The 23,974-nt window shown below is 32.0% G+C and overlaps 2 protein-coding genes across 4 annotated transcripts in view; one reads left to right on the top strand and one right to left on the bottom strand.

Annotated features, from left to right (window-relative positions):
* The window catches only part of LOC128160776 (fibrillin-3-like), a 68,600-nt gene extending 54,933 nt beyond the window's left edge, over positions 1-13,667 (top strand). The window contains exons 66-81 of the mRNA XM_052824106.1: positions 548-685; positions 1,279-1,416; positions 1,549-1,680; positions 2,490-2,627; positions 2,979-3,110; positions 4,073-4,210; positions 4,306-4,437; positions 4,551-4,682; positions 5,403-5,540; positions 5,636-5,767; positions 8,312-8,443; positions 8,587-8,607; positions 10,039-11,620; positions 12,310-12,412; positions 12,520-12,607; positions 12,822-13,667. Coding sequence (XP_052680066.1) covers positions 548-685; positions 1,279-1,416; positions 1,549-1,680; positions 2,490-2,627; positions 2,979-3,110; positions 4,073-4,210; positions 4,306-4,437; positions 4,551-4,682; positions 5,403-5,540; positions 5,636-5,767; positions 8,312-8,443; positions 8,587-8,607; positions 10,039-10,349 — 1,814 coding nt within the window. The 3' untranslated portion in view covers positions 10,350-11,620; positions 12,310-12,412; positions 12,520-12,607; positions 12,822-13,667. The remainder of the gene's footprint in view (positions 1-547; positions 686-1,278; positions 1,417-1,548; positions 1,681-2,489; positions 2,628-2,978; positions 3,111-4,072; positions 4,211-4,305; positions 4,438-4,550; positions 4,683-5,402; positions 5,541-5,635; positions 5,768-8,311; positions 8,444-8,586; positions 8,608-10,038; positions 11,621-12,309; positions 12,413-12,519; positions 12,608-12,821) is intronic.
* A 2,622-nt stretch (positions 13,668-16,289) lies between these two features.
* Positions 16,290-21,232, bottom strand: LOC128161279 (uncharacterized). Of its 3 annotated transcripts, none has more exons than XM_052824536.1 (6): positions 20,963-21,232; positions 19,598-19,732; positions 18,635-19,321; positions 18,392-18,517; positions 16,511-17,194; positions 16,290-16,412 (listed from the first exon to the last, which is right to left on the bottom strand). In XM_052824536.1, exons 1-6 carry the CDS (start codon positions 21,051-21,053, stop codon positions 16,405-16,407), a joined length of 1,731 nt encoding a protein of 576 aa, XP_052680496.1. In that variant the 5' UTR covers positions 21,054-21,232; the 3' UTR covers positions 16,290-16,404. The 3 variants fall into 3 exon arrangements, with proteins under 3 accessions (XP_052680496.1, XP_052680494.1, XP_052680495.1); XM_052824534.1 differs by having other exon boundaries at positions 19,598-19,738; positions 20,963-21,228; XM_052824535.1 differs by lacking the exon at positions 16,290-16,412 and having other exon boundaries at positions 16,503-17,194; positions 19,598-19,738; positions 20,963-21,230.
* Positions 21,233-23,974: the final 2,742 nt, after the last annotated feature.

Raw genomic sequence — 23,974 nt, forward strand, 5'->3', positions numbered from 1 at the left:
AAAATCCATTTTTAGATTTAAAAACGTTCGTGCTTGCTAAGGGTAAGGGTGCCAACTTCTAGATACATGTACTAGATATTATTAAAAAAATAAATTTATTTTAAAAGTAAAATATACATCTAAAAAAAAGCAGGCAATTAAAAATACATTTATACATAGATTTTTCCAAAATATATCGATATGTACTTTTTGCCCTACTACCGCTTAATTGAATATGAGAAATTTAAATTGTTTTAGAAATTGCAAAAATTGTACATAAATAAACTATTCCGATTAGATTTTTTTCTAGTAGCGTTAAAAATCAATTATTTGCAAATGTATACTGCACATTCGGAATTTTAAAAAAAACAATTTTGCAATTGCAAAACTTACTGATATTTTTTTAAAGTATGAATTAACGGTTTATAATGGACAAACTCTTCCAACTCAATTTATACTTCTATCAATTGGTTGCCATTTAATTTATTCTAAAAATATAGGTTTTTTTTTAAAAATTGCCATTACTTAGGAGGTTTTGTTTACAGCAAAACAATTTTTCTCTAACCAGCTTGTGACCAGGGATCATTTGGGGATAACTGCCGTCAAGAATGCGGGCACTGTCGTGACGTCAACCAATGTTCCAATATTCATGGGACTTGTTTGACAGGATGTGATGCTGGTTACCAAGGGGACTTGTGTAAAACACGTGAGTAATAACGTTTAACAAGGTATGAACTTCTGATCAAACCTACCCTTTACAAAATATGCTACATTCTGAATGAAAATTCGAAAAAATTATTAGATAAGTGTACAAAGTGTAAAAATTATCAAATAAACTTTGTTTTTTAAAAGGGATTTTTCCTGGAATGCGATCTCCTGTAGAGGCCAATTCTTTTGTTATATACAATTGATCCTTTGAGGCGTTACAGTAATTTTTATGTTCTATGTATTTCAGATGATAAAATATCCTTGTAAATTATGTATATTGGTATCTTTACTTTTAGCAATTTACTTTATATTAAGCCAGCGTTTTTAATTGATAACAAACAAAATCAGTCTTACCAGAGCCTTATTCGTGTTGTCATTCAAAACACCAATGTTTTCACGTTACTCTTTATAATCTTTTCTTTGGAATTAGTTAATCATTGAATTAACATCATTAAAGAGTACATATTTTAGGTTTTGACCGGAAAATAAAATCGCTCTCTGAAGTTGTTCGGTAAACATTTTTTTTTTATTTTCGTTCCTTTGTATAGACCAACTGGTAATGTATAAGTAAACATTGTGTGTTTTTAATAGCATGTGGTCAAGGATATTATGGTGCTGAATGTCAACAAGAATGTGGACACTGTCATGACTTAACTCAGTGCGTCCACACCAACGGGTCTTGTTTAACGGGATGCGAAGTTGGTTATCATGGGGAAACATGCCAAACACGTGAGTGAAAATATAATTCATTCAATTAAAGAACCAAAAAACTAATTTTACTTATATTTTAGTTGGCGAAATGGCAAGCATCCATTATATATGTACGTAGATTTTGATTACTACATTATATATTAACTTAAGCTTGCACATACGGATTCTTTGGACTGGATTGTGCTGACAGATGTAAAGACACCTGTGATGGTTGTAACAGATTCCATGGTTCTTGTGATTCTGGGTGTAACCCTGGATGGCAGGGATATGACTGCCAAGATGGTACTTTATTGCATACACAGTTTATTATTTGAACTAAGTCGATCGGTTGAGAAAAGATATATTGATATGCTTAAAATCTGTTTAAAGTTTATAGATAAACAATCAATGTGATCAATAATGACACACGTGTATTACTATTAAAAGATTGAATTTAAATGTGTAGAGAGCCAGTCAGGTTTGTAAATTTTGTTTTGCCAAAAGAAATGGGTCATTATATAAAGCTGTTTATTTGTTAGATAGCGATAAATACTTTTAAGTTTCATATTATTAAAATCCATTTTTAGAATTAAAAACGTAAGTGCTTGCGAAGGGTAACGGTGCTAACTTCTAGATACTAAATAATTATAAAATGACTTTATTTTAAAAGGAAGATATATAAAACAAATGCAGGCAATTAAAAATATATTTATACATAGATTTTTGCAAAATATATCGATATGGTCTTTTTGCCCTACTGCCGCTAAATTGAAGAAGAGAAATTTTAATTGTTTTAGAAAATGCAAAAATTGTACATTATAAACTATTCCGATTGCATTTTTTTCTATTAGCGTCAAAAATCAATTATCTGCAAAATGTATCCTGCACATTCGGAATTTCAGATAAATAAATAAAATAATTTTTAGCAATTGCAAATCTTACTGATATTTTTAAAAGAGTGAATTCACGGTTTATAATGGACAAACTCTTCCAACTCAGTTTTTACTTATATAAATTGGTTGCCATTGAATTTATTCTAAAGATATAGTTTTTTTTAAATTGCCATTACTTAAGGGGTTTTGTTTACAGCAAAACAATTTTTCTCTCATCAGCTTGTGACCAGGGATCATTTGGGGATAACTGCCGTCAAAAATGCGGGCACTGTCGCGACGTTTACAAGTGTTCCAATATCAATGGAACATGTTTAACTGGATGTGATGCTGGTTACCAAGGGGATTTGTGTAAAACACGTGAGTAATAACGTTTAACAAGGTATGAACTTCAGATTAAACGCACTCTCTACAAAATATGAATGATGATCATTTTAAGCAAAAAAATAAATTTCTGACACATAAATTTAAACATCCTAGATATAGGTCAGACGTATTGAATTATCTGACTTTGATATTACCTACACCAATAAATATCAAATTGGTGTGATGTGCATGCAAATTGTACCTTTCTTGAAAAGTAATCTTATAAAAAGTTCACTAGCTGAAGGAGACTTTATGGTAATCTTTTTCTCCTTCGATCTTCAAGCTGTCTATAGACTAGTGCAAAATTTCAGCTAATTGAATGCAAGAGTCTGTACGTGTTTGTAGCTTGCCCATATGGATTCTTTGGACCGGATTGTGCTAAGAAATGTGAAGACACCTGCGATGGTTGTAACAGATTCAATGGTTCTTGTGATTCTGGGTGTAACCCTGGATGGCAAGGATATGAGTGTCAGGATGGTAATGAGGAATATGCACTTACTTTTGTTTAAATGTTATAGAGAAATATTACCAAGCACGTAAAACAGTTTTCAATGTGTAAAAATGTTGATTTATATTTTATATATATATAGAGAGAGAGAGAGAGAGAGAGAGAGAGAGAGAGAGAGAGAGAGAGAGAGAGTAACTTTAATGTTTATGGAGATATCATCATTACACTTGAATATATTAATATTTTATTCTTATAATAATTCTATGTGTATTAAGGACGTAGTACAGCAAAAAAATACGTCGCAAGCAATTTTAATAAAATTAAAATAGCTCTGAAATCAATTAAAGATATCTGCAATCTGGCTTATTTTTAGCGCTGTGCAAAAGTATCTGAAAAAGAAAATACGTTTCAAAAATTTTGTTTCATTGCAAAATCCACCGAATGTATAAATGTCAACATCGTTTCTATTTTTAGCTTATTTACCTTTTTTGCCTTAAAGCGAATTTAAAACAAGTTTACTTAAAAATAACAACATTTCTGATATATTTATGATTAATTCTTAGCATAAATTTCAATTTTAAAATTACTTTTTTCTTTATCAAACTTAAATGATACTTCTTATATATAAATCGTGATAATAATTTATTATGTACCAGTTAAATTGAAGTAAACATATACGTTTATCCATTGGACGCAGCTTTTGTTTTAATAGAAAACACACATGAACATCTTGCACTGAATGTCATCGGTTTCAAAAAGCGATGGTATTGATTTGTTAAACCGCAGTATTGCAATCCAAAATTTGAATGGCAGTACTATAAACACCAACATCAAGAATAAATTAATTGGCTAAAAAGACCATAGTATATATTCATCAACTTGTGAATACAATCTGTCTTTTATTCAAAGTATAGATAACAAAAAATAAGGAAGACTTTTAAACTATTCATTTCTTACTTCTTAAAAAAAAATTCAACAAATTTGCTCATAGAATGTGATAGAGGATCCTATGGAAATGGGTGCATCGAAACATGTGGACACTGTCGTGAAGTAAACCAATGCTTCCAAACTAACGGAACATGCTTATCTGGATGTTCTGCTGGTTTTCAAGGGAATTTGTGTAAAACACGTGAGTATAAATGCGTTTTCATTTTATCAACATATGAGCAAATCTCTGTTACAAAGAAGCATTTGTATAGAGTGTTGTTTATTCTTTTTTGGAAGCGTGCCAGCGCGGGTTCTTCGGAGAAAACTGCCTTAGGAAATGCCTCAATAATTGTGCAGGTTGTAATGGTGTAAATGGTCTTTGTGAATATGGATGCCTTAAAGGATATACAGGATACTTCTGCGAAAACGGTAACTTTGACTTTATCTATTTATCGAAAATATATTGACATCGTAACTAAAATTGTGTCAGAAAAAAACGAGATTAAGAATTTAGAAAGAAGCTTTTTTTTTATTAACGCTAGCTTGTTCATATGGATTGTTCGGACAAGATTGTATAGGCGAATGTAACGACACGTGTACGGGCTGTAACAATGTGAATGGTCTGTGTGACAGAGGATGCATCCCAGGCTGGAGGGGAGAATACTGTGAAAAAGGTTGGCTAACTCACGGGGCATGCGTTTTCGTCCTTGATGATATGATACAACTTTATCGATATAACATATTCAAAACCATGCAAATTATTGAAAAAAATATTGCAAACCTAAACGTTTCTTATCTTTAAAATACATTGTACCTTTGTTTCCAGTTTCAAAAAGTTTAATTCAAAATTTGATCATATAAATGTAAAATTTTGAATAATATCTTTTGTTGGTGCAAAAAGTAAAAATTTAGTTAAATTCTGTTTATCATTAAATGCTATTAACTGTAATAAAGAAACCAGAATTGTTATACAAAAAAACACGCTTGCATGTTAAAAAGGCGAATCCGAAAGACATCATTTCATCCTTTTAAAGCGTTGTTTTAATTATTATGTACCATTTAAATTGAAGTAAACATATACGTTTATCCATTGGACGCAGCCTTTGTTTTTAATAAAAAAACACACATGTACATGTTGCACTGAACGTCATCGGTTTCAAAAAGCGATGGTAGGATTTGTTAAACCGCAGTACTGCAATCCAAAATTGAATGGCAGTACTATAAACACCAACATCAAGAATAAATTAATTGGCTAAAAAACACCATAGCATATATACATCAACTTGTGAATACAATTTGTCTTATGTTCAAAATATAGATAACATAAAATAAGGAAGACTTTTAAACTATTCATTTCTTACTTCTTAAAAAAAATTCAACAAATTTGCTCATAGAATGTGATAGAGGATCCTATGGAAATGGGTGCATCGAAACATGTGGACACTGTCGTGAAGTAAACCAATGCTTCCAAACTAACGGAACATGCTTATCTGGATGTTCTGCTGGTTTTCAAGGGAATTTGTGTAAAACACGTGAGTATAAATGCGTTTTCATTTTATCAACATATGAGCAAATCTCTGTTACAAAGAAGCATTTGTATAGAGTGTTGTTTATTCTTTTTTGGAAGCGTGCCAGCGCGGGTTCTTCGGAGAAAACTGCCTTAGGAAATGCCTCAATAATTGTGCAGGTTGTAATGGTGTAAATGGTCTTTGTGAATATGGATGCCTTAAAGGATATACAGGATACTTCTGCGAAAACGGTAACTTTGACTTTATCTATTTATCGAAAACATATTGACATCGTAACTAAAATTGTGACAGAAAAAAACGAGATTAAGAATTTAGAAAGAAGCGTCCGTCGGTCCATAAACTTTTCAAATTTTCAACATCTTTTCAAAAACTACTTGGCTAATTTTAACCAAACTTGGCACAAATTATCCTTAGGTAAAGGGAATTCAAAGTTGTGAAAATTAAGGGCCACAACTTTTTTCAAGGGGAGATAAATAGAAATTAATGAAAAATTTTGTGAAATTTTCAAACATCCTCTTTTGAAGAACCATTAAGCCAGAAAACTTGTGTGGAAGCATGCTCAGGTAGTGTAGATTGAAAGGTGTGAAAATCATGACCCCCGGGAGTAGGATGGGGCCACAATGGGGGAATGTTTAACATAGGAATATATAGAGTAGATCTTTAAAAAACTTCTTCTCAGAAACTAATCAGCCAGGAAAGCTGAAACTTGTGTGGAAGAATCCTCAGGTAGTGTAGATTCAAAGTTGTGAAAATCATGACCCCCAGGGGTAAGGGGGGTCCACAATGGGGGATCAAATTTTAACATAGGAATATATAGAGTAAATCTTTAGAAATCTTCTCAGAAACTAATCAGCCAGGAAAGCTAAAACTTGTGTGACATACTCAGGTAGTTTAGATTCAAAGTTGTGAAAATCATGACCCCCGGGGGTAGGGTTGGCCACAATGGTGGGTCGAAGTTTAAATAGGAATGTATAGAGTTTATCTTTAGAAATCTTCTTCTCAGAAACTAATCAGCCAGGATAGCTGAAACTTGTGTGGAAGTATTCTAAGGTAGTGTAGATGGACAGTTGTGAAAACCATGAACCCCAGGGAGTAGGGTGGGGCCACTATTAGGGTGTCAAAGTTTTCATAGGAATATACAAAGTAAATTTTTAAAAATATTCTCAAAAACTAATTAGCCAGATGATTCTTTTAATTGTTAAGACTTTGGCCCCAGGACAATTCTTCGGCCTCACAAGAAGGTTTAGAGTTTGATGTAGGTTTATATCCCATATATAAAAAAATGTTAAGGATCTTTTTGAGATGAGAACTGCAATACTCAACATGTGATATGACTATAAAATCATCCTGTTAGAAAAGGTACTAATGATTATAAACATAAGAATATCCAGAAGGAAAATGGATTTTATTTATACAAGATCAACATGTATTATTGTACATTGTCCTGATGGTTTGTATTACGACTCCATTTTGCTGATTTTATCATATCTATTGTTGCCCTTGGGCCTCTTGTTGTTGTTAATATAAAAAAAAAATTTATCCATATTTCATAGTCATAATGTCTATCGGTTCTTTGATGATATTTTTCAATTCTATTATCAGTAATATTAAAATCATAAATGCAGAATATAACTCCAGAAAGAACATTGAAAATTGAAACGTTTATATACGACCTATTTTTCATAGCTTTAGAACATTTTTTATCATGGTGTGTATGCTTGCGGTTTGCTTTGTATATGGTAGGTAATAACAACGGTTTATTACATATTCTGATAAACTCCTGATCGTACAACTGAACGTGAACAATGTAAGCAAGTTCACATAAAGTACCGACTGCACACAACACAACAGAAAGTGGACCCCAGTAGTCCTCTTTCATTATCCGCTATTAGGGCGGCTTCAGAACAAAGCCTGTGCAATCTCCTAGTGAACTCAGAGCCGACTCAGAGCGGACACAGTATTGGGGGAGGCAATTGCAAGTTGCCTAGATATTCTGAGCTTGGAAAACCACATTTCTTTCACACAGTGAGAAATTGTTAAAAGATATATAATTAAAAATTCTACATGTAAATGAATATAATGATCCGTGTTAATTCTAAAGAAAGGTAAATTACGAATGCTTTGCAAAACTATTTTTATTTGCGTTAAAAGAAATTAATATGTAATACTGTTTAACAAATCATTATTTTAGAACATATTTATGCAAAAGGCGAAAAATATTTTTTGTATGAATTACTGAAAACGGTTCACCATTAAACAGAAAGTTTTTAAAAACATTTCTCTTGATTTTTCAGTTAGATTCAGGATACAATAGATAGAATAGGATTAAGTTTGCCTTCTATCCCGAGTTCTGAACCTCTGCCCTGTATCCTATATCCAGCATTCTATTCAATTATATTCTATATACAGGGAAATATTCGGCCCTGATTTCTTTTCGCCCTCGTTTACAGTGGGCGAATTTAAGACTGGGCGAATTCAAATGTCTCAAACCATCTCTTTTTACACACAACTGTGTCTGAGCGATTTCAAGATGGGGCGAAACCGTTTGCAAGCATAGAATGGCGAGAGTTACACGGGGCGAAAAATAACCCTAGATATTGTAATTTGTATACTTTATTGACAGTGGTATTGTAAGGGGTTTTATGCATTTTAACTACTGTTCTAGATCAAAATGTCTTGTAACCGAGCCTATTTTAAGTTTAAATCAAATAGACTATTTTTTTGGTCCTGCATGATAGAAGACTTTTGCTCGTTTATCTATTTATGTTATATAGCTTGCCCATATGGATTGTTCGGACAAAATTGTACTGGTGAATGTAACGATACATGTACGGGTTGCAACAATGTGAATGGTCTGTGTGACAGAGGATGTCATCCAGGTTGGAGGGGAGAATACTGTGATATAGGTAGGTTACTTCATACGACATGCGTTTCTGTTGTTAATATAAAATTTTATCCATATTTCATAACCATAATATCTATCGGTTCGTTGAAGATATACTTTCATACTTTTATTCTATTAACAGTTATTATAAAATCATTAATACAGAATATATCTCCAGAAACAACGGTAATTATTGAAACGTTTTTTATAAGACCTATGTTTTTGATATCTTTAGAACATTTTTTATCATGGTGTATACACTTGCAGCTTGCTTTGTACATTGAAGGTAATAACAACGGTTTAGATATTAAATATCATGATATATTCCTTATCGTATACCAGAATGTGACACTGTAAGCAAGTTCACACAAAATACCGACTAAACACAAGACAACAGAAAGCGGACCCCAGTAGTCCTCTTTTATTATCTGCTTTGGGTCCGCTTTGGATCTGCTAGGGCGGCTTTAGAACAAACCCTGCGCAATCCCCTAGTGTACTAAGAGCCGACTCAGACAGGACACGGTAATGGGGGAGGCAAGTTACTTTTCCTAGATATTCTGAGCTACGGATATCATATTTCCTCCACCCAATGAGAAATTGTTAAAAGATATATGATTAAAAATTCTACATGTATATGAATATAATGATCTGTGTTAATTCTAAAGAAAGGTAAATTACGAAAACTTTGCAAGTATACTTTTATTTGCGTTAAAAGAAATTAATGTGTAGAATGGTTTAACCAATCATTATTCTAGAACATATTTATGCAAAACACAAAAAAAAATTATGAGTGACTGGAGAACTGTTTACCATTAAACAGTAGGGTTTTTTTTAACTTTTCTCTTGATTTTTCAGTTAGATTCAGGATACAATAGATAGAATAGGATAAGTTTGCCTTCTATCCCGAGTTCTGTACCTCCCTCTGCCCTGTATCATATATTCAGCATTCTATGCAATTATATTATTTGTATACTTTTTTGACAGTGGTATTGAAGGAGGTTATATGAATTTTAACTACGGTTCTAGATCAAACTGTCTTGTAACCGAATAAATACAGTAAAACTCGTTTAGTACATTAACGGATATAGCGAATTCTCGGATATATCGACGTATTTTGAATCCCTGGTAAAATTTTTAACATATCTAAGGAAATCTTTACGATATTAACGTATTCGAATGTAACGAATTTGCGGATAAAGCGAACTCATATTGAGTTCCGTAGAGGTAATAATAACGAAATTTAACACTTTTATAACAAATTTCTTTACAGTTAAAAAAGTTTTTAACAGAATAGTTTGAATGAATTTATTTTCATTTCAATTCATAATCCAACTATCAAAGGTATCAAAATAATGTATTTTTATTTTAAGCCCAAATTAACAGAAATTATAGTCCGGTAAAAGAAAGCATGTATATTGTGAATTCGCTGAAGTTATTATTACGAATTCGTTATACGGATATAACGAATTACGGATATAACAAAGTAAATCCATTGGTCGCTAGGACTTCGTTATAACCGCGTTTTACTGTATTTTAAGTTTAAATCATAAAGACTGTTTTTTTTTGTCTTGCATGATAAAAAAAAAGATTGCAATCTTATCTACTTATGTTATATAGCTTGCCCATATGGATTTTTCGGACAAAATTGTACTGGTGAATGTAATGACACATGTACGGGTTGCAACAATATAAATGGTCTATGTGACAGAGGATGTCATCGAGGTTGGATGGGAGACAACTGTGATATAGGTAGATTACTTCATACGGCATGCGTTTTTGTTGTTAATATAAAAAAAAATGTATCCGTATTTCATAGCCATAATATCTATCAGTTCGTTAAAGATATACTTTCATATTTTTATTCTAATAGCAGTCTTCTTAAAATTATTTATACAGAATTTATCTCCAGAAACAACGTTAGTAATTAAAACGTTTTTGACAAGACATGTTTTTGTGTGCTTTAGAACATTTTTATCATGATGTATATGCTTGCGGTTCGTTTTGTATATGATAGGTAAACAACTGTTTAAATATTCTGATATAACTCCTGATCGTACACCTGAACGTTAACACTGTAAGCAAGTTCACATAATATCTAGTCATTCTCTGATTTTTATTTTAAAAAATCTCCACAACTTTACTCTTTATTCATATAACTGCATTTTAATGTCGCTTTAGAAAGGTCGCATCATCTAATATGACTGACAAATTCTATTATTACCTTAGTTATTAATTGAGATTTACCTCGGGTGTATTTCATACACCCAGAGGCTAAAATTCAACCCTTGAAAAACTTCCTTTGAACAAAGATGCAAGTCTTTAACACCTGCATGGCAGATGTTTGACGTACATGTAATTCGTTGAGTGCAATGTTGGTGAGTATTTAAACCAGTTACAAACAAATAACCACAAAACGAAAAAAAGAACAATCAATGAATGAATTGTACAACAATAGAGAAAGAAAAAACCAGAGATACATTAATGGTTTTCTTGTAGAATTATACATCTGGTATATCTACAAATATTTACATTATTACGCGAATGCTTACGCGAAAGCTTATCGAAAAAAGGATGATCGTACCGTATGATCTTCTTCAAAATATGTCACGTGTATGCAGGGATTTTACTGGTAGGTATTAAACAGATAAAAGAACATGAATTGCTCAGTCGGTAAGACACTTTTTATTATGAATCCCTATTTTATTGTTTTATTTGCAAAGTAAACGGTCTGTATATATTTTAACATCTAAAGTTACAAATAGTGACTGAAAAAAATAATTTTGATAAAATTTCAAAAATCTGACACAATTTAATTCGCATCTTATTTTTCTTTTATAACTTTACATCCCATTATACTTTCTCATTTTTACTTGCCATGATACATTTATTTTAAGATGTGTATATATTTCTGTTTAAAGTGAGATAATATTTTTATTCGGTTTTATTTTACATAACATTATCACGTATTGTTCTTCAACAACTTAGCTTGATGTATTAATTTTCTTTGTTATTTATGTAAGTACATGTAGTAGGTCTGTAAACGTAAAACAATGTATATCAACAATACTATTCTTTTTAAAATCATGTTTTCAAAGAGGTAACTCATCGAGTCAACTCATTCACCTTTAGCAGTTCCGAAAGTACTTGCAACTTTGATATTCATCACATCAACATGTCTGATTCAAAAAGAATTGCACTGGTAATTCATTTTATTGCAAAAACCATTTAATCAATACTCGGTTTCTTTCTTCTTCTTCTTTTCTTACACCAGCTTTACTTTTCTAGTGAAACACCTATTCAGACAATATTTGATAAACAAAGAGAAAATCAAAGATTACATACTCAACATTTATCTACTAATGATTATTAGCTCTAGCAGAGATTTTATCATCTTGCACGATCTTTTGATATTTTCGGTTGATTGTAACCTGCAAGTCATTCGACGACAAACAACAATAAACACCATACACTTGTAGTAAGGATAATGGGAATACTTCTTAAATATTTGATAGTTTAAATCAAATAATGGAAAACATTTGTGATGGAAAATAAATGTTATATTGCTTTTTATCCTTTATTATATTTATTTCAATAAATTTCACCATAATGTTGTATTTTGAACATTGTAGAAACACTCCCATGTTTGTTGTTCTTTGTATGTAAAGATAAGGCGGTCTTGCTTATAGAAGATGACTAGAAAGATACCTTTTCTACTGTTAATGTAGTGTAAACTTGATCTAAAAACATTATTTTTAAAAACGACTTTACCTTTAGCAACAACTGTTTTCCGTTGCATGTGCCATTTGGTCGAAATTGCAAAATATAAACAAGTATGATTTGTCCTCTCTGAAAAAATTATAAATTCATATTAATTTTGGACATGTTTAGTAATTTGTCGATTCTCCATTGTCCCACATTCCACTCACCGTGGAGGCTGGGGGGGCGCAGACAAAGTAATTCGACCTCTTAAGAAACCGACCATACAGTGGTGGTAAGCAAAAGAAGACACAATTAAACTTTATAATTATCGATTTTCTAATTTCAAAAGTAATATATGGACGTTGATCTCTTTACAACTTTTGCAGTTATCTGTTTCAGATAAAATGTGCTGATAACGAATAGTATTCACAATTAAAAGTCTAAAGAAAAAAACGGAAACAGGAGCAGACTTTTACTCAAATTAAAGGTAGGTTCAGGTAGTTTTATGATTGATGATCATTTGGAAATTCAGAAATAATAAAAAGGGAAAACTATACTTTCTCTTCTATAGGAATAAAAAAAACTAATAATATATTTCACTCAGAATAACAGTATTTATCCCTTTTAATGTCTACATGTAATTGTTCATCACTTGATAATTAAATTTGAATAAAAAATATTCGTTTATTCTATCTTTAAAGATATACATGATGTAACAGTCAAGGAACAAGCTGACAGAAATACAATTTTAGTATGAACTTAATATCTTTCGGATACAGGAAGAAGTGGCTCTTAACTATACCGTAATGGATATCAAAGAACTTTTTAAAAAATAGATCAGATCTTTTTTAAACATTTTATACTGTGATTTGAAATGCGGATTTAGTAGATTAAGTTATTAGAATTACAATCAAAGTGTTGCTGTCAAAACTTCACATATTTTTTGGTATCATAATTCTCCTGACTGCATTATATGGCCTTTTCTCTGTTTCCAGACTAAAGTATTTCGTAAGGGATCATATGACGCACTATTTTGAAAAGCCAACAATGGTCACAAAAATCATTGTTATATGATTATATAGATCAAGGTATTTACGTGCTGTGTACATTAGCAAAGGCTTTTTGACGTTAATATTGGTATAATTTGATACTGATTTTTCGTTTTATCAATTTTGTGTTATCTTAAGAAAAATTTGATAAAACATTTTCAGACCCGATTTCCTGTTTCTTAAACGCTGTTATTTTCTTTATAAACACCTTTTTATAAGTGTGGTATATTTTAAAAACAAGAGCTAAAATGCTTTTGGTTTTGTTTTTTCATCTGAAGATCAGGTGCAAAAGTAAATAATTATTTTGGTTTCAAATATGTAAATGTTTGATCCACTGAAGTTTCATCCATCGTTTTCTATATAAACTATATCAAAAGGTTTATCATCTGTTTTATACTTACACTTCAATAGAAGTATTTTATTATGTTTTAGAATTGAGATTAATTATAAAATGAATTTATAAGGAACAAAAACAAAATTAAAACAAATATGCCAGTGTGTCTTTCTTCCTTGTTCAACTTTCTTGGAAAAAGAAAAATATGGAAATTAAGATTAGAAAGCCAAGAGTGATAAAATTATGAGCCCGCTGAAATGTTTCACAGCAAAAACTGTTAAATTCATAAATTAAAAAATTTCTGTGAAAATACCAAAATGTGCACTTCTTGCTTTTTTCCCTTTCATATGTTGAATCAAACTTGATCTAGATATTATATATTATAAAACTGTATATCAAATTTCATATCAATATTTGCGTCCTCTGCGAAGAAAGTAAACGAAAACGACAAATAAATAGAATTTTTCTACGTCTAAGGTACATAACTCTGTCGAAAATTGCTTAATCGTACCAAATATCGTACTTTATCTATATGTAATCATAATAAAACTGTATACCAATTTCCATTTTAATATGTCCATCCTCTGCGAAGAAAATGAGCGGAAACTGCAAATAAGTGGAATTTTTCTAATTCCAAGGGCCATAATTCTGTCGAAAATTGCTCGTTCGTATCCATTATCGAACTTGACCTAGATATTATCATGATAAACCTGTATACCAAATCTCAATTCAATATGTTCATCCTCTGCGAAGAAAATGAAAGGAAACTGTTGGTGGACCGACCGACATACCGACAGACAGAGAGACGGACAGCAGCAAAGCAATATGCGCGCCCCTCTTCAAAGGGGGAATAAAAAATTTAAAAATGGTTAAATTTCGATATAGTACATATATTTAGCCAATTCATTAAAAGTATTCCTTCTAAAACCAAAAAACACGAGGTTCAGGGGTCACATTGCTCACCTGAGCAACAGTTGCCTTTACTCTGATCAAATTAGCATTAGAGTATCAAAATCAAAATATCTTGACAACTAAGTACAGTAAATCTTGCTAAAAAAAAAATTAAAATCTGGCAATTTTTAATTTTTTTAATTTACACTACCCGAGAATGCCTCTACACAGGTTTAAGCTTTTCTGGCCAAATAGTTTTTAAAAAGATTTTTAAATATTTTCTCTATATATTCCTGCATAAAATTTATCCCCCAATTGTCGCCCCGCCCTACTTCCGGGGACAATGATTTGAATAAACTGAAATCTACATTATCTGAGGATGCTTCCACTCAAATTTGAGCATTCCTTGCATAATAGTTTTTTAGAAAAAGATTTTTAAATATTTTCTCTATATATTCCTATGTAAAACTTGACCCCCCCCCCCCCTTGTGGCCCCATCCTACCACAAGGACAATGATTTGAACAAACTTCGATCTACACTACCTGATGATGCTTTCATTTTAATTTGAGCTTTTCTGGCGTAATAGTTTTTGAGAAGAAGATTTTTAAAGATTTCTCTATATATTCCTATGTAAAACTTGATCCCCCTATTGTGGCCCCACCTTACCCCCGGGGACCATGATTTGAACAAAATTGAATCTACACTACCTGAGGATGCTTCTATTTTAATTTGAGCTTTTCTGGCCAGATAGTTTTTGAGAAGATTTTTTTAAAAAAATACCAACAAATTTCAATAATTCTCAATTATCACCCCTTTCAAAAGGGCGTGACCCTTTATTTGAATAATTTGAAACCCCTTCACCCAGTGATGCTTTGTGTCAAATTTGGTTGAAATCTGCCCAGTGGTTCTGGAGAAGAAGAAGAAAATGTTAAAAGTTTACAACTACAACGCCGCCAACACCAACGACGACAGACAACGGACAAATTCTGATCAGAAAAGCTCACTTGACCTTTAGCTCAGGTGAGCTAAAATATAAACAGCTGGCAAATGTTCTCTTTATTTTAATAAGAATACGTAAAAAATGTTTTGATTTTGCTTTTCATGTTCCACAAGTACGAAGCATCTGTCTTTAAAAAAAAACCTATTCGCAAATCTTCTTTTTATGGGTTGAGGTGTTGTGGATGCGTATTACCTAGACCTTAAACTTTTACGCTCAAATGCAATGAAATAATCACTAAAAGCTTGATTAACCAATACAGTGATGCTGTCCTGTTGATAGGATAGAAAAGGATGCACAATACATGATAGAACTAGTAGACTAATAATTGTTCTAGAACAATTAGAGCTCTTTCCACCTTAATATTATAATAAATTGTTTGATTGCTCGATAAGGTATCAAAAATCGTCATAAATGTGGTATATGTTGTACTAGAAATTTGGAAAACCACAAAGCTATAACTGGTTTTTTAGAGTATGTTTTGTATTTCAAGCCATTGCATTAAGAATATGCTATAACGAATAGTAAATGGTATACAACTAAAATTGTAAAAAGCAAATCCATACATTTAAACCTAAATGAAAACAAAAATATGGTCTATAACTATCCGTATGTCCTTATTTTCTCCTACTCTTTACGGAAGTGAGCAGTAGTTCATTCCGGGTACAATGTAAGTACACACAGAATGTCGTTCATACGAGAAGATACGATCATATTAGTTTCCTCTTGCACTTTAATTTCTTAAATAGTTGATAGTAATGTTAATATATGTATAGATGTCCAGTACAAAATTTTTTTAAAGTTTTTAATCAAAACTAAGAGAAGGTACGTCATGGTAAGTTAGATTAATGTTTAATGTTTGTATGAGTATAAATGACTAAGTTGTTGATTGAAAATAAAATGCATAACTCCAATATTTTATTTTACGAAAGAAAGGAACAACATATACTGCATATCTTTCTCTTCTTAGTTTGTCGTAGGAAAAAGTATGTAGGTGTTCGCAATCACCGATTTATAGTTCTGTAAGAAAAAAAGATTGGACAGCGTTTGAAATAAAAGGCAGATCAAACAACAAATACATGCGATTGAAACCTGTAAACAATCATAAAGTTACACACCAAAACGCATGCCTAATGCTGCTCCTTGGATATTGGCCAGTGTGCTGTAACCATTAATTGCGTATCCACCACAACCCCCGAAATGCATCTCAAACTGCATGAAGTAGGACTTAGGAAGGTGACGAGCAGGATCAACTTGTACTCCAACATCCAGCCATGATTTCATCAGCGGCGTGTAACAACATCTTTTGTAATACCCAACCGGATGTTGGTTTTTAGGGTTAAAATAAAAGGTAAGATAGCTGTTTGGATTTGCATCACAGTTGATGAACGTCTTATCGACATTGTTGACTTTGTAGCCCTGCCTGGTCTTGGCCTTTGCTGTGATCTTGTCAAGAAATCCAAGGTAGAGATAAGGTTCCATCCTCTTAGCATTCATGGGAGTTTTATATCCAATAGCCGAATTATACTGGACACTCAATGGCCTGTCCGCATACGGAGTTATTTGCTTCAGGATGGAGTCATATTGCTTGTTCCCTCGCAGATGTCGTACCACCACTTCAGATTTGATTTCAAAGAATTCGTTAACATCAATGATGGCGTCAGTGTTTGAGATAAAGGTTAATCCATAGGTTTTATGAAACTCGCAGAATACTTTATACGACTGACTTTGTTTTATTCTGCTATATATAAGATATTCTCCGGTTATTGGTCCTTTAAAAATAGCAACGTCTTTGCAAGAAACTGAAAATTATTATATATATATATATATATATATATATATATATATATATATATATATATATATATATATATATATATATATATATAAATCCAGAAAAAATTCACAGTGGTCAGATAAGATATAGAAAACTTAAATGAAAAAAAACACAAAGTCCGAGTAAAACATAAGCGCTTTCATTTTCATCTTCAGATGTTTTACAACTAACCAAGGTAACGTCACAATAACGACGCTACCTTGGTTAGTTGTAAAACATCTGAAGATGAAAATGAAAGCGCTTATGTTTTACTCGGACTTTGTGTTTTTATTCATTTAAGTTTTCTATATATATATATATATATATATATATATATATATATATATATATATATATATATATATATATATATATATAAAACTTAAATAAATGAAAACACAAAGATCGAGTTAAACATAAGCGCTTTCATTTTCTTCAGATGTTTTACAATACAGTATTATAAAACATCTGAAGAAAATGAAGGCGCTTATGTTTTACTCGATCTTTGTGTTTTCATTTATTTAAGTTTTATATATATTTCACCGCCCACTGAGGTTTTTCTTTGATTTATATATATATATATATATATATATATATATATATATATATATATATATATATATATATATATATATATTTTTTTTTTTTTTTTTTTAATGTGTGATTTTTAAATTGAAAATATTACATATTTTCTTTATTGATATATTAGGCATTGTTATACTTTCATGTTAAATACTGAAATTTTATTGGTTAAGACGCAGTTAATAATATTTACTATTACCCTCAGCGTTAGCAACGCACTTGGCAACGGGTAACATTAAAAAATGTTACATGCGCGAAAATTATGCGCGTACGGTTCGCTGAAGAATTCACGTTATTCCTATATAAAAGCAGTAAAATTTTCTTAAAAATTTTAAAAAAGACATTCAGTATAACAAAATAAATAGTGCCTGTTTGGGAGGATAACAGTTGAAATTGACACCCCTCGAAAACCATTGTCAACCTCCGCTTCGCGTCGGTTGACAATGGTTTTCTCGGGGTGTCAATTTCAACTGTTACCCTCCCAAACAGGCACTATTTATATATTGATACTCAAGACTTTCATTTTGAAAAATGTATTTTACGTTTTAAAATACACACAAGAGCACTACAAGAAAAATCCAAAATAAATCAGACTCCGTACATTGAACCTTTTCCTTTTCTTTGCAAAGATATCCGGTGTATCCCGAAGGACACAAACATGTTGGTCCTCCATTCGCTATGATACATGATCTGCCATGATGACATTGAACGTCACTGCATGTTACATCTTCAAGATAAATTAAAACACATGTAAAAGAAGAAAAAAGTTGAATACGATTAAAATTTCCCTGTCAAACTATTTAAAGCAAAATTGTAACAATCCATAAAGAATTAAGAGACTCACCGAACCTAAATCCGGGTACGGCACCAACAATATCAGAAAGTGTTCCATAGTTTGGGACAACATAACCCCCACATCCACCCATATGCATTTCGAAAAACCGGAAGTACTCTGCAGGTATAGACAAGCTATATTCTTTAGAGACATCAATCCAGCGTCTCATATATTTATTGTAACTACCCCTCTTGTGATAGCTGTGAGTTTGCAATTGTGAGTTGTTATAGAAGAACGCTATGTACGAGTTCGGATTGGCATCACAGTTGTTGAATTCCCAGTCCTTGGAACCGGCTCGATACCCCTGTATATTGCGCCTGGCTGCAATCGACCGTGGAAGAAACCCCACGTAAATATATTTGCCAAGAAAAGGGGCGTTCTTCGGTGTATTGAACCCTTTATTTTCATTGATTTGCAGACTCAGTGAGAAATTACTCTGATAACGTTTCAACTCTTCCAGAATTGTTCCGTAGCGTTTACCAGACGTCCGAAGATGAACCACTTTAATTTCATCTGTGGTGGAACAGATGGAGCTGAGATTAAACCGGCTTTCAGAATAGTCCTTTAAATATGTGTACCCGTGGTTTTTTGACAAAAACTCACAAAACACAGAAATCGGTTTTCTTGTATCTGGAAAGATGGTATATTCTCCGCTTTTGCTTTCCGGGCTAATCAGAAGAATATCCTTGCACGACCCTAATGAAAAGAAAAAAATGAATTATTAAAAGCAAATCTTTAAAATGACAATATTTTCATATGATTAAAAATTATCAAAATCAAAGTAGTTTTTTAAATATTTAAAACTAGTCCTTTCCTTTGCGGCTTAATAGATCTGATAAAATATATAATAAATTCCTACTCCATATCTGGATTTTGTAAGGAGTTTGGCAACATATGAGATACTTGACATGGTGACCAAGATACGGTATTTGGAGAGAGTAGACAATCTTACATTATAGTGTATAAACTTACTGAAGTGCGTTAAGTGATTTCCGGTCAGTCTGTAGTGAGAGGTGAGGGCCACATCCACAGTGACGGGAGATTCTACCTTAAAGGAAGAATTCAGGAGTTTCCAGGTCCATGGTGTTAACTTCATCATAGATTCCACTTTGTCTAAAGGAAGAACAATGTTTAGATATGTTATATTTCATAATAAAATAAATGAAATTTATCTCTCTACCAAAAATAATTTCACTTTACACTAACAAAACATACTGTAAACTGCTTTGACGGAGTAGAAACTCTATATTTCCTTCACAGATCTTCATATGAAAGTTTTGCTTGGAACTAAAATATACACTCTGGCATATAAAAAATTGGCCGTATGTTTGTAGTTTAATTTCTGTGGCCAAATAAATAAATAAATTAGTAGCCTGAAATGATGGTAAAACGTGTTAACTTTTTAATGTTTATCTTAAAGCTGCTTGGTCCGATTTTTTTGTTATGATAGTATCAAATTTAAAATGTTTTCTTTACAACCCATTTATCTTTGAAAGTTATGGACTTTCTCCTATTTACACCAACAGAATCAGTCTTCTTTCAAAGTTAGAAATATTCAAAGTAAATGAAAATAATTTCTTTTTGGGCAAACGAAAAAACAAACCAAAATGCATCACGGGAATGTTTAGAAAAGGAAACCGTTTGGTTTCTTCCCCCGAATAACTTATACAACCTATACATATACCTATACAACCCGCGTGCTATGCATCGATTGTAAAAAAAGCAAACTTCAAAATTATTAGCGAACAAAACGTACACATGTTTATGTGTAATTTGTCTGATCATTTCGACCTTTATTTCTTTTATTTAAAGCGATGTCAAAGTCGTAATACAACCATACCCGTCTCGTAGTCAGGGGTGAACTTTAACAGGAGGCGAAATAACGCAGACCCCTTAACCCGCCCTTTTATGTCATTTGTTTTGTTAGCAAATTTTGTACGTATTTTTCTTCATTGAAAAAAGGTTTAATTGACTGAAAAAACTACTGCAATGTCTATTATTATACATATACTCAGCATAACCATCGTTTAAAAGCATGCAAAAAATTTGTTATAAAATCGGACCAAGCAGCTTTAATTGCATGCAGTTAAAGGGGTTTTTTTTTTGTCGTAGGTCGAAAGCACAAAGGACATTGGTTTTGTTTCTGTTTGTCCACGGAAATAATATCAAAAACATCAACAGCTATGCTTTGCATTGCCGATTGATTAACCTATTTATTTCAATAGACACTAACAAACCTATTAAATAATAAACTTATGTAAAGGCTTGTTTTATTTTTAGTATCAATTAGTAAATTGTCTACAATCGATATATAATTATATAAGCCAGGTAAAATACCTTTGATTTGTGGATGAGGTTCAACTGCCAGAACAGCCACAAAACAAGTCCATAAACAAAACAAATCAGTAAACTTTCTACACAAAGCCATGGTGTTGACGTTGTTAACAATGAGCTCCGAGGAGTTTTTCAATATATGAAAATTATATACATTGGTAATTAAAATAAAATATGATATGTGTTTCGTGAGAAGTAGGGAAATACATGGATGTAGGTTCTACTGCAGGGGATAAAGGATAATGAAAATCCCAGCTGTTCATACACATGCAATATTTTGCTCCAGGAAGTCCAACCTTGTGTGCTATCTTCTGTATCTTCTAGTAACTCGTAGTTTTCCAATCCTCGGTTGAATAGAATAAAATGTACACGCTTTAAAAATGTTTTATTTATATTTTGTTGTTAGTTTTTCATTTATCTAATTTTATCGCAGTTGATTTTTACCAAAAATAAAATCAACTATCTGCACTCAGAAAAGGCCAAACAATATAAAACTTGTCGAAAATTATCATTACAGACAAGGCAGTTTTGAAATGCATCTGAGTCATTGTTTTTCAAACTTCTTTTTCAATACCTTTAAGTATATTCAAGATTTGAATGGTTCAAAGTATTGCGACGGGTGCGTTTCTTTCAAGCTTCGGAGCGTCCAGAACTAGTCTAGTCAATTCTGGACGGGTTTTTCCTATTCTTTCCAGAGGGGTGGTGCCCCGGGAATCATTACGTCATAAGAATGGTGGGAAAATCATTATGTACAGTCACTGCAAGTCTTAGACCTAATAATCTTTGGGAATCAGTTTTTTGGTAAAAAAATAGTTTTCCAATTTTTATTTGCATATTGAGATTACACAACCTGATGTGATTTAAATAAAGATCATTAAGAATTTAATCTATTATTCAGTGAAAAGGGAATCAACAACCTGCTAGTATTATAACTATATATTTTTGGTTTTTCTGTCTCAAAATTCCGGTGTAATGAAGAATAATGACCCCCGTAGAATAATGACCGGGGGTCATTTTTCTACGTAGAAAAATGACCCCTTTGCCTGAAGAATAAGTGTCATTTTCATAAAAATGAGCACACTCCACATGAAGAAAAGTGACCCCTATAGAATAAAGACCCCCTTGTAGATTAAAGTTTTTCAGTATATTTTTTCATTATTTGTGAAATAGTCTTTACACTCTTGTAATTTTTGCCGCTGAGTTTTACATAAAGTAATAGAAATTATAATTCATATTCAAATAAACTTAAAGTGAAAGAAGGGGTATATCCTAGAAAATAAAAATCCTTCCTTTATAACAAGATATTGATGTATTGCATCGGGGTATGGTTGTCATCTTAACAATTACATTTACGTATATCTATGGTGTTCCGATAGGGCCACTTCGACCTTAAGGCGAAGATGCGAAGTTGCAAAGGCGATAGTGCGAAGACAAAAGAGCAAAGATGCGAAGATGCGACGACGAAGCGCGAAGATGATGCCTAAAGTGCGAAGGTGAGAAGGTGAAGGAGCGATACTTCTATCGCTCCTTCCCAACTTTGCCCTCTGGCCTTCGCATCTTCGCACTTTCGCCTTCGCCTTTTTTTTATTACTTTCACAGGCACCGTACTCGCCAAGGTTTTCCGATTAATCCATGTTATTATTGGTATGCATGCGCTAGGCCATCGCGCTTACTATGAATGTTTATAAATATTTTAATGTGTACATGTAACATATATGTTTACCAGTGCTGGCTATGCCTAATCATTATCTACCCCGAACAAAATTTAATGTCTGCCATAATGTGTACAAATGCACTTCCAGACTCCTGTCACTTACCAGCCGTCTCTTTACCGTGGACCAAACACAGTAACAATGTAATTTCATTATGCGACACTCCTTGCTCATGCATGGATCTAGAGGGGGATAGCCCCCCCCCCCCCCCCCCCCCGCAAAATTAAATATTAATAATTTCACGCAGTAAAAGGGGGAAAGAGAGTCCGGACCCCATCCCCCTGGTTAATTTTATTTCATTAATTTTATATAAATAAAATTTCAAAAATATGCCTCGGAACCCTTTAAAAGATGGAGAGCTCCGCAATTATAAAACATAGGTAATCACAGATTACAAAGCTCACCGAGACGAGGCATCACCTTTATGAGGCATCGCCTTTATGAGACCACCTTTATCATATTATATGAAAACCATCCTTTATGATCTTGGATATTCAGGGATTCTGTTTTGAAACAATATCGTATATCATCTGTTAAAAAATTGTATGATAATCATATGTTCATATATTAATAAATACAATAATATAAAATTAAAATTGCATCCTATCATAATTACAATATATAATATATAATACCATAAAATACCGTAAAATATTGTGAGATATGATATTGTAACGTACGATATGACATTGTATTGTGCTATACATTATTGTATTTGATCAAACAATACAAAATTATAAAACATAATACAATATTGTATTGTATGAAACAATATCAAACTGCAATAATACATCATAACATTGAAACAATTAATATTATATTGTATAATTAAGCATTGAATCATTATTGTTTGAAAAGTGTGGTCTCATAACTGCAACGGTGTGTGCATACAAATTGTTTAACGCGCGCTAGCGCGTTATGAAAATTTGTTTGCACACATTGTTGCAGTTATGAGACCACACCTTTCAAAAAATAATGATTTAATACTTATATTTACGTTTTTTAAACATGTATTTCCTTCCCGCAAATATAATTTTTTTAAAAGGCTCTGTCTTATTCAACAAGTAATGCGAAATTAACAGAATGGCCACTGGAACAGCCACAATATGCTGACAAAAATAGTACGCAGCGTTTAAAATTCTAATAACACAATTTTATTTTTTTTTCTGTAATAAAATGAATTTACTCTTGGTATACTAAAAAATTAATCAATTGAATTCATTTAACTGTCAACATATATTTACATCAATGAAATATTTATCAGCGTAAGTATAATATCAGGTCGTTTTCCGGTTTGAAGTCG

Source organism: Crassostrea angulata, chromosome 8 (genome assembly GCF_025612915.1).
Source record: "Crassostrea angulata isolate pt1a10 chromosome 8, ASM2561291v2, whole genome shotgun sequence".
In the NCBI taxonomy this organism is placed as follows: Eukaryota; Metazoa; Mollusca; class Bivalvia; order Ostreida; family Ostreidae; genus Magallana; species Magallana angulata.